The 13,647-nt window shown below is 38.4% G+C and overlaps 1 protein-coding gene across 13 annotated transcripts in view; it reads left to right on the top strand.

Moving 5' to 3' along the window:
* PMS1 (PMS1 homolog 1, mismatch repair system component) overlaps positions 1-13,647 on the top strand; it is a 141,385-nt gene that overhangs the window by 960 nt on the left and 126,778 nt on the right. For 8 of the 13 annotated variants that reach the window (XR_007718310.1, XM_050751866.1, XM_050751861.1 and 5 more), the window contains exons 2-3: positions 5,407-5,558; positions 10,011-10,193. Coding sequence is in view for 12 of the 13 variants with exons in the window: in XM_050751866.1 (XP_050607823.1) it covers positions 5,427-5,558; positions 10,011-10,193 (315 nt within the window). In the remaining variant the exon portion in view is untranslated. Of the gene's footprint in view, positions 1-35; positions 5,559-10,010; positions 10,194-13,647 lie in introns of those variants that run through there. The other 5 variants (XM_050751865.1, XM_050751867.1, XM_050751863.1 and 2 more) reach the window with 2 other exon arrangements.

Genomic DNA, 13,647 nt, shown 5'->3' with positions numbered 1-13,647 from the left:
TCTGTGAGTTCTCTGATCTTTACTTCTTTTTTCAGGCAGACTTGTTGTCCTTAACTGACTTTCCGGGTCATCAACATTCCTTCAGAAGTGTTCCTTTTCCCTCTCAGTAAATATGGAAGACTGACTATCCTGATATTCCCAGACATTCTTTGCTGTGATTTGTAAGCCCGATATAAACCATTCCACTTTTTCAAAAGCATTCATTTGGTACACATATGGTATAGAGTGCTATATTCCAGGGGCTATGCTAGGAATGTGTGATTGATATAAAATAAAACCCCTGTCCTCAAAGAACTCTGAGTCAGGAGGAACAGACAGAAACACATATTAATAGAATAACTTGTGATGAGGTTAATTAGAAATGAGGTAAAGGGGCACTGCAGAGGAAGGAATACCTACTCTGTTGACAGGTGAAGGAAAGGAGGCTGCAGCAGTGAAGAAAGGCTTTCTTGAAGAGCTGATACTGAACTAAATCTGGAGGGATGATTAGAAGTCAGCTGAGAGAGAGAGAGAACCATGTGAACTGAGGAAGGAGTGAGTGTCACCATGTTAAGAGAGATGAGTTGGTTGGGCACGGTGGCTCACGCCTGTATTCCCAGCACTTTGGGAGGCCGAGGCGGGCAGATCACCTGACGTCAGGAGTTCGAGACCAGCCTGGCCAACATGGTGAAACCCTGTCTCTACTAAAAATACAAAAATTAGACGGGCATGGTGCTGCGCTCCAGTAATCCCAGCTACTTGTGGGGCTGGGACAGGAGAACCGCTTGAACCTGGGAGGCAGGTTGCAGTGAGCCGAAATTGCTGCACTCCAGCCTGGGCAACAGAGTGAGACTGCCTCAAAAAAAAAAAAAAAAAAAAAGTTGTGCAGTATCATCCCCCTAGAGCACATTTGGGCAATGATGGGATGACTGGGAGAGTAGGCAAAAATCCAATTGTTAAGAAGTTTGTACTTAACCTGGTTGGCAGTTGGAAACCTTTATAAAAATTTTAAGTGGGGCAGCAACATGATGAAATTTAAATACAGAAAGAACCCTATAGTGGTTGAGATTCGAGTCAAAATATCAATTAGGTGGTTACTGCAATAGTTCAGGAGAGTAAGTTTGAGAGGCTGAATGGAGGCAGTACAAAGAGGAGAGGACTAGTTTGGGAAACTGTGAGATCTAGATAGTAGGGGAGAGATGACTGGGTGGCAGGATGTAGAGAGTGAGTAGAATTTCTAGGATGACTTCAAGGTTTCTAATTTTGCTTTATGTGCCTGTATGGAAAGTGTTTAAGAGCCTGGGCTTTGTAGTCAGACGTGCCAAGGTGTGCATCTGTCACTTAATAGTTTTGTGATCTTGAGCAAGTTACCATGCCTTTAAATCCTATTTGGTGATAAAGGTTGATAGAATTCATAGAGTTGTTTTGAGGATTAAATAGAATAATATATATATAATTCTTATGTTGGCTATTTTTATTATCAAACAAGAAATACAGGAAGAAAGCTGATTAGAGTTCTGTCTTGGTGGCTCATGCCTGTATCCCAGCACTTTGGGAGGCCGAGGCAGGCAGATCACCTGAGGTCAGGAGTTCAAGACCAGCCTGGCCAACATGGTGAAACCTCGACTCTACTAAAAATACAAAAAATTAGCCAGGTGTGGTGGTGGGCACCTGTAATCCCAGCTACTCGGGAGGCTGAGGCAGGAGAATTGCTTGAACCCGGGAGGTGGAGTCTGCAGTGAGCCGAGATTGCCCATTGCATTTCAGCCTGGGCAACAAGCGCAAAACCTGAAACCCCATCTCAAAAAGAAAAAGAAAGTTAGAGAAAGATTCTCTGATCAGTTTGGGACAATGTTATGTTTAGGTTGCCTTCAGCTCATCTAAATGATGGTATTTAGAAGGTAGTTGGAAGTAAGGCCCTAAAGTTCAGAAAAAAGTGTGAGATACAGGTGAGCTGGAGGATAATATGGAAGCCAGTTGAAATTATGTATGTAAAGAGAAGGAGGATATTTTTTCTAACGTTTGTGTTAGCATAGGAAAGATGCTGGTAAATTATATTTAGTGGTCCTTCATTAATATTCATGAAGTGAAGGGCTTGCCATGAGTGAAGCATTTGATTGTTCTGCCTGGCATCCTACATTCAAAAGTTGTACAGCAGAAAAAAAAAAAGTTTTGCAATTCAGGACAGGGGTATAGTAGGTTTAATTATACAATTTAATCTTTACAGTTAATAATATTTTACATTGATTTACATTGATGATAAGATAAAGTGATATTTGATATTTTGAATATATTAGATTATCCAAATACATAATTAAACTTCACTTTTTCATTTTTTTTTTTCCTTTTTTAATCTGACTACTAGAAAATTTTAAATGATATATATGGCTTATAGTTTTGTTGAACAGTGCTGGATAGAGTACTGGTTAAAATGGCTGGCTCTGAAATCACACTACTTTGGTTTTATCCTAGCTCTTACTAACAGCTATATAATACTGAGAAAGTTAAACTTTCAAAAACTCAATCAGCTAATCTATAAAATGGAGATAATACAGATATCATATGCTTATGAATTTGGGAGAGACACAAATATTCAAACTGTAGCAATTAGGAGAGAAGAAAGATGACATGACATGGAAGAAGAGTATGAAAAGAGATGCAGACATCTTAAGACCAGAGGATACAATAGGATGGGGTAAAGTGTGATAGAATTCATGCTATGAATTGCCATGATCTTAGTAAACTAGAAGGATGAGGAATATTGGCATGAAATTATAGAGATTTGAAAAAAAAAAAGATTTTGGATTTGTCATTGTAGTAGATGAGGTATTGCAGGGAATGAGACAAAGATGATGAGATTAAGACTGCTCAGAAGGAGTCAGTCTAGGTTTATACCCTAAAGTTTTGTTGATCAGTGTTTTTCTTAGATCCTTGGGATTTCCTAGGTAAGGTAGAAGACTTCTTGAACCCAAGCCTAATGTGTGAGCCCCTTTGGGGTAGGGGTTAGTGGTGGGGGGATTGTTCATTTAGGGGTTTAGAGGAGCTCAATTTAGTCCCAGTACCCTGGGATGTTTTTAGCATTTATTTGCCAAACACTGTAATACGTTATTTATATATACTACCTTATTTACTTCTCACCACAATCATATTATATCATTATTAGATCCATTTTGTGGATTAGGTGATTGCATTTTAGAGAGTTTAATTTCCTCAGTGTGATATACCTGTTAGTGTAAGAGCTGGGATAAAACCAAAGTAGTGTGATTTCAGAGCCTGCCATTTTAACTACTGCTCTATCCAGCACCGTTCAATGGAACTATAAGCCACATATGTCATTTTAAATTTTCTAGTAGTCACATTAAACAGATTTTTTTAAAGGTTAGTTTTAATATATTTTATGTAATCTAATGTATCCAAATAGGACATTTTTTTGGTCCGATAAAATCTTGATTCTATAGAGGAATTGTATGTTGCATGTTGTCAAGCTTGTGCTTTTATTCCTGTAATGTTTTCTGTAATTAGGCAATAAGATGCAAAAAGCACCCCCCTCCCTGCATGCTTTACAGATGGAATTTCCATAGGACATTTTTGGATTTTTTGTTTGTTTGAACAAAGGATTTCCAGTTACCAACAGATTTTGGATCTGCAGGTTGAATCTATAAAGGACCTCAAATGCCAGCTTAGAGATTTGAGCTTTATATTGGCTTTGAGGAGCCACATGATTAAAATAATGTAGGCAGAATAATATAGAGGATAGTTATCTGACATGTCTGGTATGAGACTAGTTCAGATTAACAGTAATCCTAACTCTAAAGGAGCTCAGTGATTGAAAAAGACATTATAACTCATCAGAATGTATGGATGACTAATGATGTTTAAATGAGACTGTTGGTAAGACACATAACTGATTGTCATCCACTTCCCAAAGTTGTATTATCGCTTGGTCATTCTCAGCCAACATTACACTCATTATAGCACAATTGTTCTCATTATTCAGTTATTACCATAGCATTTGTTTTTAAGAAATCTTTTTAGAACATGCATGTCTTGATTCCAATATTTGTGAGCTTTCAGTGATCCACTGTAATGAGTTTGGACCAAGATATAGTTGGCACAGACATTTAAGGAAATAGATTTGAAATAAAAATCTCAAATGAGAAGTTCTTGGGCCCAGTTACTTACTCAGCTTTCAGCCTCTTAAATGGCCATAATAATAAGTCTAATTTTTATACATAGTACCTACTTTTTATGGTTTAGAGGTTTAAATGCAATCCCATATGTAAAGTGTTTAGCACAATGTTTAGCATACTATATATTTAATGTAGTAGTTGCTGTTCTTATTGTAATCATCATTTTAGTTAACGGCAGTATAGACTGGGTGACCAAAGGTGAAGAGTCATTGAGGCTAATTAGGAAATTATATTGGGAACTAAATGTGAGAAATACTGAGAAAAGAATTGAGAGGATTTATGAGTTGATTAGATTTGAGTCAGGGTGAATGGATTATTCCTATAGGAAAGTCATGGGTTTAGGGTAGGGATTGGTTAATTATTCCTGGAGTTTGAGCTAGTGATTATTTCAGCAGGCAGTTGGAAATACAGGGTTCGAGTTTGCAAGAAAAGTCAGAATTGATGATGATAATTAGTCACACGAAAGTCCTGGAAGAAATTAGAAAAAAACCAATTTCTTCCTCTAATGTTACTGTGGACTTTTTTTTTTAGGTGCTTGTGGCAGAATATTGTGGATTTTTTGAACCCATTTTTGGTCATTTTTATTCGTAGGCATTTATATGTATTCATATATTACATATCAATAGAGAAAACGTTGAAGGACTTGCCTTAGCTCTGCCTCTTAATAACTGGATGACCTTGGACAAGTTTTCTAATTTCTTTGTGCCTTAGTAGTTTTATAAAATTGAGGTGATAATGGCACCTGTTTTCAAAGGGTAATAGTAAGAAGACTTATGGCTAGGCGCAGTGGCTCATGCCTGTAATCCCGATACTTTGGGAGGCCAAGGCAAGTGGATCACTTGAGGTCAGGAGTTTGAGACCAGCCTGGCCAACATGGCAAAACCCCGTCTCTACTAAAAATATAAAAACTAGCCAGGTGTTGTGGCGGGCACCTGTAATCCCAGCTACTCTGGAGGCTGAGGCAGGGGTGCCTGAACCTGGGAGGCAGAGGTTGCAGTGAGTCAAGATCATGGCACTGCACTCAAGCCTGGGTGACAGTGAGATTCCATCTCAAAAAAAAAAAAAAAAATAAGGAAGAACACTTAATCTTGTATGTGCTAACAGTTGAGCAGTTGAGCCTAGCATACAGTAAGTGTCAGTGAAGATGATCTATTATCATCTGTCATTATTATTGCCATCTGTCCTGTTGGTCAGGAATGTTTAACAATTCTTACAAGTTGCATTTTTTATCTTATAGCTGTTTTGTTAAAAGCAAAAATGAAACAGTTGCCTGCGGCAACAGTTCGACTCCTTTCAAGTTCTCAGATCATCACTTCGGTTGTCAGTGTTGTAAAAGAGCTTATTGAAAACTCCTTGGATGCTGGTGCCACAAGCATAGATGTTAAACTGGTGAGTATCCTTGAGAACCCAGATACCTTTAAGACAAAGAAAAGGGGCTGGACAGATGTTTTCTCTTTAAACTGTTACCTTTATTTTATTTCTTTACACCAGTAAATTATTCTTAGGACATTGGACCCTTTGTCTTAAGAGTAAATCCTTAAAAATAAATTTTAATTTAAATTAACATTATAGTAACGCTAAAGGAAATATAAAAGAAAACATGTTCTTTGTTTTTTTGAGACATGTTTTTGAGACAAAAAACATGTTCTTTCTTTGTATTTTCTACAAATATTGGTTATTCATGTTTCTTTGTTTTAAATATTTCCTTTTGCATTTTATTTTTTCCATCTAATCTAATTTCAAACCATTTCTCTTGTTACTTTTTTCACATTTTAAAATATAAGTTCTGTATATTAAATCATTTGAGTAAATATGGCCTATATCACTCATTATGATTTATTGCAATTAGTTTCCATGACTAGTTCCCCTGTTCTAAATTGCTAACACGTAGATATATGGTCTATTTTATTCATTTTTGTGTCCTCTATACCTGGCTAGTACCTAGTACCTACTAGGAAGGTAAATAAATCTGATTGAATATAAGAATACATTTTTTAAAATCTCTTAATTATCAGATATTTATGCTGTTTCTGGTGGTATAGAACTAGAAATAATGCTGATAGAAATATATTTGTAGGGCCGGGTGTGGTGGCTCAAGCCTGTAATCCCAGCACTTTGGGAGGCCGAGACGGGCGGATCATGAGGTTAGGAGATCGAGACCATCCTGGCTAACCCGGTGAAACCCCGTCTCTACTAAAAAATACAAAAAACTAGCCGGGCGAGGTGGCGGGCGCCTGTAGTCCCAACTACCCGGGAGGTTGAGGCAGGAGAATGGCCTAAAAACCCGGGAGGCGGAGCTTGCAGTGAGCCGAGATTGCGCCACTGCACTCCAGCCTGGGCGACAGAGCGAGACTCTGTCTCAAAAAAAAAAAAAGAAAGAAATATATTTGTAGGAAAGGGACCTAACCTTTTCTTATCTACCAGATAAGATTCTATGAGATGGACATACTATATGTATGTATATTTGTGTGAAAATAAAATCCTTTCTTATAAATCACTTCTTATAAAACATTGTGACTTAACTACTATACCCATTTTATTTATTTATTTATTTATTTATTTATTTATTTATTTATTTATTTTAACTGGGTCTTGCTCTTTCGCCCAGGCTGGAGTGCAGTGGCGCGATCTCAGCTTACTACAATCCCCCTCCCCAGTTCAAGCAATTCTCCTGCCCCAGCCTCCCAAGTAGCTGGGATTACAGGCGCCTGCTAACATGCCTGGCTAATTTTTGTATTTTTAGTAGAGACGGGGTTTCACCATGTCGGCCAGGTTGGTCTCGAACTCCTGACCTCAGGTGATCTGCCCACCTTGGCCTCCCAAAGTGTTGGGATTACAGGCATGAGCCACCCGCGCCCAGCCATACTATACCCATTTTACAGATAATGTTCTGAGAAGTTTCCCAAAGTCTCATAATTAGTAAGTAGTGGAGCTAAGACTGGAATCCAGGTCTTTCTGACTCTAAAACCCGTTCTTGATCTTCTGTCTGTGCCAGTGGTTCTCATGATGTTTGGATGCATCAGAATAACTTAGGATGTTTGTTAAAACTGTTACTGGGCCTTACTCACAGAACTTCATAGTCTAGATGGGACCTGAGAATTTGCATTTCTAGTAAATTTCTAATTGATGCTGATGCTGGTGGGTTATGGAACACACTTTGAGAACCATTCTACTCTATCAAACCTGTATTCTGTTTTTAATACACTCTAAGCTTTATAAACAAGAAAAAAAGTATATTAAACCCAAAGAAAGACAGTTTGTTTTTCTTAGGCATTTCGTGTAGTCAGTTCAGTCTGATTAGAGTATAATTGATAATAATTAAACAGGATTAAATAGTTTTATTTGACAGACTTCACTTAAGAATCTTTGGCAGGCAAACGTCCTTTTCTTAAACATTTCTGAAAGAAAAACTGGTTTTTAAAATAGTGTTACAAAGCCAACAGAAGTCCTGTATAAACTAAGTTAAATATTTTAATCTGCCTGTAAATTTTAGTCTCTTGACATTTACCAGTATTTGCATTGTAAAATTTTAAGATATACACCTTAAATGTGTGGCTCTACATAATAAGACCTGTTTCATTATGGTTTTATGGTATAATAGCTATCCTGACTAGATATGTTTTCTTAATTAATTAAACATGATGATACAATTTTAAACATTTAAACAAATCTTTGTCTTCTTATTATGGGGTTTCGAGATCATGTTGCCCAGGCTGGTCTCAAACTGCTGACCTCAAGTGATCCGCCCATCTCAGCCTCCTAAATTGCTGGAGTACAGGCGTGAGTCACCATACTTGGCCCGGTTTTTCTTTTTTTTTTTTTTTTTTTTTTTTTTTGAGACTGAGTCTGGCTCTGTCGCCCAGGCTGGAGTGCAGTGGCCGGATCTCAGCTCACTGCAAGCTCCGCCTCCCGGGTTTACGCCATTCTCCTGCCTCAGCCTCCGGAGTAGCTGGGACCACAGGCGCCCGCCACCTCGCCCGGCTAGTTTTTTGTATTTTTTAGTAGAGACGGGGTTTCACCGTGTTAGCCAGGATGGTCTCGATCTCCTGACCTTGTGATCCGCCCGTCTCGGCCTCCCAAAGTGCTGGGATTACAGGCTTGAGCCACCGCGCCCGGCCGCCCGGTTTTTCTTTAAAATGAAGAAGAAAGACTGTTCCCAGAATGTAAACTTAACTTTATTTATTTGTTTATTTATTTTGAGATAGTCTCACTCTGTTGCCCAGGCTGAAGTGCAGTGGTGTGATCTCAGCTCACTGCAACCTCTGTCTCCCGGTCTCAAGCGATTCTCCTGCCTCAGCCTCCCAAGTAGCTGGGATTACAGGTGTGTGCCACCACGGCCAGCTAATTTTTTGTATTTTTAGTAGAGACCAAGGTTTCATCATGTTGACCAGGCTGGTCTTGAACTCCTGACCTCAAATGATCTGCCTGCCTTGGCCTCCCAAAGTGTTGCAGTTACTTGCATGAGCCACTGCACTCAGCCAAACTTAATTTTAGATTGAGAGAGGTGTGAGGAACAAAATGTTACGCATCTCCCTCCTATGTTTTGTATATCTAATTTATCTAAAAATTGCTGACATATACAGTATTATATCATTTTAGGTTATTAAAAAGATGTGATATTATTTTAAATACCAGAGTCAGTATAATTATAGAAAGTTTTTTTTCACCCTTTATAACTTGCATCTATGGTCATACACGTAAGACTTTGTGGAGTAAAGTCAGGCTTATTTATTATGGAAGTTGGCTACCAAATTTAGAATATGGTGTTCATAGAAAGTATGATCACTATGGGAATTTAAATTTTGTTTTTGTTATATTTGCATATTTTTAGTATTAGAATATAAAACTAAGCAATGAATTGAGATTTTGAAAAAATTTTCGTTGTCTGATATGATGGCTCACACCTGTAATTCCAGCACTTTGGGAAGCTGAGGCAGGAGGATTGCTTGGAGCCAGGAGTTTGATATCAGCCTGGACAACAAAGTGAGACCCCACCTGTACAAAAAATAAAAATAAAAGTAGCTAGGCCCTGGCATGCACCTGTAGTCCCAGCACCTCAAGAGGCTGAGGTGGGAGGGTCACTTGAGCCCAGGCATTCAAAGCTGCAGTGAGCTATGCTCATGCCACTGTACTGTATGTCACCTGAGTGACAAAGTATCTAAAAAAAAGTCTTGATTTTTTTTCGATTAAAACTCACTGTAGTTGCCAAATTAGATGTGTTTTCTCAGCAGTTTCCTGTTAGATGGCTGTTTGCAGAAAAAGATTTAAAAAGTTATAATGTAGTAAACATAAAGATTTTTATGTGTACAGTAAGGGAGAAAGTATTAAAAATCAGGTTGATTCCTGCCATAGAAAAGCAAAATAAGTAAACAAAAAAAATAAATAAATAAAAATCAGGTTGAATAATGATACTTGCTAGGTTCTTCCTGACTAGAACATGTGTTACTTTGTTGCTGATGGAATTCTGTTCTGTTTTGTTTTGTTTGGGGGCCATAGATACAAAAGGTGTATGTAGTTCAGAAGAATTTTTTCAGTCAAGTGTAAACATAAATTATTGTATACTGTAAATACCCATGATAATGAAACAGTGAAAAGAAACCTTAAAAATCAGCCTAACCTCCTTATTCAACAGTTGAATCTGTGTCCAGAGAAAACAAGGGAGTTGCCCATTGCACAATAACTAGAAATTAGTAGAGCTAAAGAATTTAATGTTTTATATCCATAGTGCTATGCTTTCATAAAAGTAAATAAATGTCAAAATTCTTTCACTTGTGTTTCTTTCTAAGTGTGATAACAGTTTAATACTTTTACATACTGAAAGTGTTTTTTGACATTTTTTAGGAGAACTATGGATTTGATAAAATTGAGGTGCGAGATAACGGGGAGGGTATCAAGGCTGTTGATGCACCTGTAATGGCAATGAAGTACTACACCTCAAAAATAAATAGTCATGAAGATCTTGAAAATTTGACAACTTACGGTTTTCGTGGAGAAGCCTTGGGATCAATTTGTTGTGTAGCTGAGGTAAGGTAATTATATTGGTTATTTTAGTGATTTCATATTCACTGAATATTACAGTTAAAACTAACCCGGTATTTGGTGAAGTATGGTTTTAATTATTTTTATTATGGTAAAATATACATAACATAAGCCGGGCAAGGTGGCTCATGCCTGTAATCCCATCACTTTGTGAGGCCGAGGCAGGTGGATCACCTGACGTCAGGAGTTTGAGACTAGCCTGGCCCACATGGTGAAACCCCGTCTCTACTAAAAATACAAAATTAGCTGGGTGTGGTGGCTCACATCTGTAGTAGTAGTCCCGGCTGAGGCAGGAGAATTGCTTGAACCCGGGAGACAGAGGCTGCAGTGACCCGAGATCGTGCCACTGCACTCCAACCTGAGCAAGACAGAGCGAGATTCTGTCTCAAAAAATATATGTATATACATAACATAAAATTTATCATTTTAACTATTTTTAAGTGTACAATTCAGTGGCAGTGGCATTAGCTATGGTCACATTGTCATGTATCTATCACCATTATTCATCTCCCCAGCGTTTTCATTATTTCAAACTCTGTACCCATTAAACAATGATGCCCTTTTCCCCGTCCCCTAATACTCACTGTTCGACTTTCTTTTTTTTTTTTTTTTTTTTTTTTTTTTTTTTGAGACGGAGTCTTGCTCTGTCGCCCAGGCTGGAGTGCAGTGGCCGGATCTCAGCTCACTGCAAGCTCCGCCTCCCGGGTTTACGCCATTCTCCTGCCTCAGCCTCCCGAGTAGCTGGGACTACAGGCGCCCGTCACCTCGCCCGGCTAGTTTTTTGTATTTTTTAGTAGAGATGGGGTTTCACCATGTTAGCCAGGATGGTCTCGATCTCCTGACCTTGTGATCCACCCGTCTCGGCCTCCCAAAGTGCTGGGATTACAGGCTTGAGCCACCGCGCCCGGCCCCACTGTTCGACTTTCTGTCTCTATAAATAGACTATGCTAGGTATCACAATTAAGTGGACTCAAAATATTTGTTCTTTTGTATCTGGCCTATTTCTCTTATAGTGTCTTCAGGGTTCATCCGTGTTGTAACATGCATCAAAATTTCCTTCCTTTTTAAGGCTGAATAATATTCCATCGTGTGTATATACCACATTTTGTTTATCTGATCTTCCATCGGTGGACACCCGGGTTACTTTCACCCACCTTTAGGCTATTGTGAATAATGTTTCTGTGAACATTGGTGTACAAGTATCTGTTTGAGTCCCTGCTTTTACTTCTTTGGGGTATATACCCTGAAGTAGACTTGCTATGTCATATCATAATTCTGTGTTTAATTTTTTGAGGAGGAGCAAAGTGTGTTTTGCATTTAAAAATTGTGAATTGTATTAAGAAAATTAAACGGATATTTAACTATAGCACTTCTCAGAGCCTTTACTATGTTCAAGCACATTGTAAATTTCTAAGGTTAGTTTATATAGGTACTTTTTCCTATACCTGCTTGACCATGAAATTCTTTTATTGAGAAAGCGTATCATTTTTGTTTGTTTGCTTGTTCTGTGGACTACACTTTGGAAATACCACTCTAATCTCAGTTAGTGAGATTATGCCCTAGAGATGTGAACTGCCTTGGTCTAAACCCTACCTAGTTAAGGGCAGATTGGATCTAAGAACTTTAACCTTCTGACTGGGTTAGGTGCTCAGTGTCTATGTTCTCCTGAGTTCAGTGCTTGGCACACTCAATTGCATAGTACAAATTATACTACACTACTTCTGCCCCGATCTTATAACTAGTTTGTGGCAAAACCCATCTGGAATCTTGATCTCTTCATTTCTGTTATCTCAGTTGTGTTTGATTACATGACTCTGTACTGCTTTTTTTGTACTGTACTATTACCCTATGGATGTTGGGCTCTTATTGTGTAACATATCTATGTGCCAGGTGACAGAGTGATTGTGAGGGTCTCTTGAGCTATTGAAATTTGCCCAGTAGCCGTGTAAAAATCCTTCATTTGTGCTTAGGCTGGCAGACCCTATTTAGGCAAGAATGTTCCAGTACAGTAAAATGATAGGACTTCATACCTGTTGTTCTGGAAAAGTGACACAGACATGAGCTATTGTTGCTGTCTCTCCTTCTGGTCTTTGGACGTCTGTTCAGTAGTCCAGTCTTCCCAGGAGTAATGATATATTCTCTAGGTTCATTGTGGTCTTCCCTCAGCCCTTCTGTTTTTGAAGTGCTGGCATAAGGTAGTGTAGGTTTTCTCCATTTTTTGTGGCTATGATTCCAGCTCAGTACAGATGCTGCTTGACTTATGAGGGGATTACATTCCTGATTAAACCTTTGTAAGTTGAAAATATTGTAAATCGAAAATGCATTTAATATGCTTAACTTGCTGAGCATCACAGCTTAGCCTTACCTACTTTAAACATGCTCAGAACACTTACATTGGCCTACAGCTGGGCAAAATTATCTGGCAACATATGACACTGGAGAGGATCTGTTGTTTATCCTCATCTTCACATGGTTGACTGGGAGCTGTGGCTCACTGCCTCAGCATTGCTAGCGTGTCCACTGCTTTCTACTGAATGCATATCACTTCTGCGCCACTGTAAAGTCAAAAAATCCTAAGTAGCACTGTTGTTAAATTGGTGAACATCTGTGTTCAGTTTTTTTACTTTTGGGCGTTTCTGGCTGTGTAACATCATGTCTTAAGGAGGCCAGAAAAATTGCAAAGGAGATGAAGTTTAAGTGGGAGATTTTGCTGTTGGAGCATAGAGGACTGGGGGCCCTTGCTTATTAGAATCCAGATGTTTAGACATCATTAAAGGGAAATTGTTACGTGTACTCTTAAAACCGCTGTCCAAAATCTAGCACACTATGTATTTCTCTATTTTCCTCAGCACTCGCTTTATTTAGAGTTCACAGAGCCTCCAAATAGATTTTGGGGAAGAGTGACTAGAGGGTTCAACTGGACATTATTCATTTTTCTCCCCGAGACTGTAAATGGGAATCCACAACTCTGGATCTTGTACGAAGAGTTTGTTTTTAAAATTGCATGAGGTTTGCACCAGGGAACCTCTGAACCTGCCCGTATGCTTTAGCTGTCAGTGACTACTTTAGAAGTCATGTTTTTTTTTTGTTTTAGAGCATAAGTATTTGATTTTTTTTTAACTGTTGTTCAGACTTGACAGATAGGCTTTACGCTTTATTTGGTAGATTATTGTCAAAAAAGGTAATTTGGCATTTCTGTATTTTCTGCAAGATATATGTAACCCTTCAGAGCTGAAATTGGTCATAATTAGCTTTGCCTGCTAGGTGGCAGCACTATACTTGGTTTTTAGAAATAGGTTTTACATGAGCCGTATGATTTATTCAAATCTTCACTGTAGTTCTGAGTTTAGATGGCAGTTTTGTATGTTTTTTTCCATTGGTCACTTTCTATCTTGTTTCCTTATTTGATTACTTAAACCCACTTGATAGGCAAGTTTAT

The sequence above is a fragment of the Macaca thibetana genome, chromosome 12 (genome assembly GCF_024542745.1).
Source record: "Macaca thibetana thibetana isolate TM-01 chromosome 12, ASM2454274v1, whole genome shotgun sequence".
Lineage (NCBI taxonomy): Eukaryota > Metazoa > Chordata > Mammalia > Primates > Cercopithecidae > Macaca > Macaca thibetana.
This window is presented reverse-complemented; position numbering and strand designations above follow the sequence as displayed.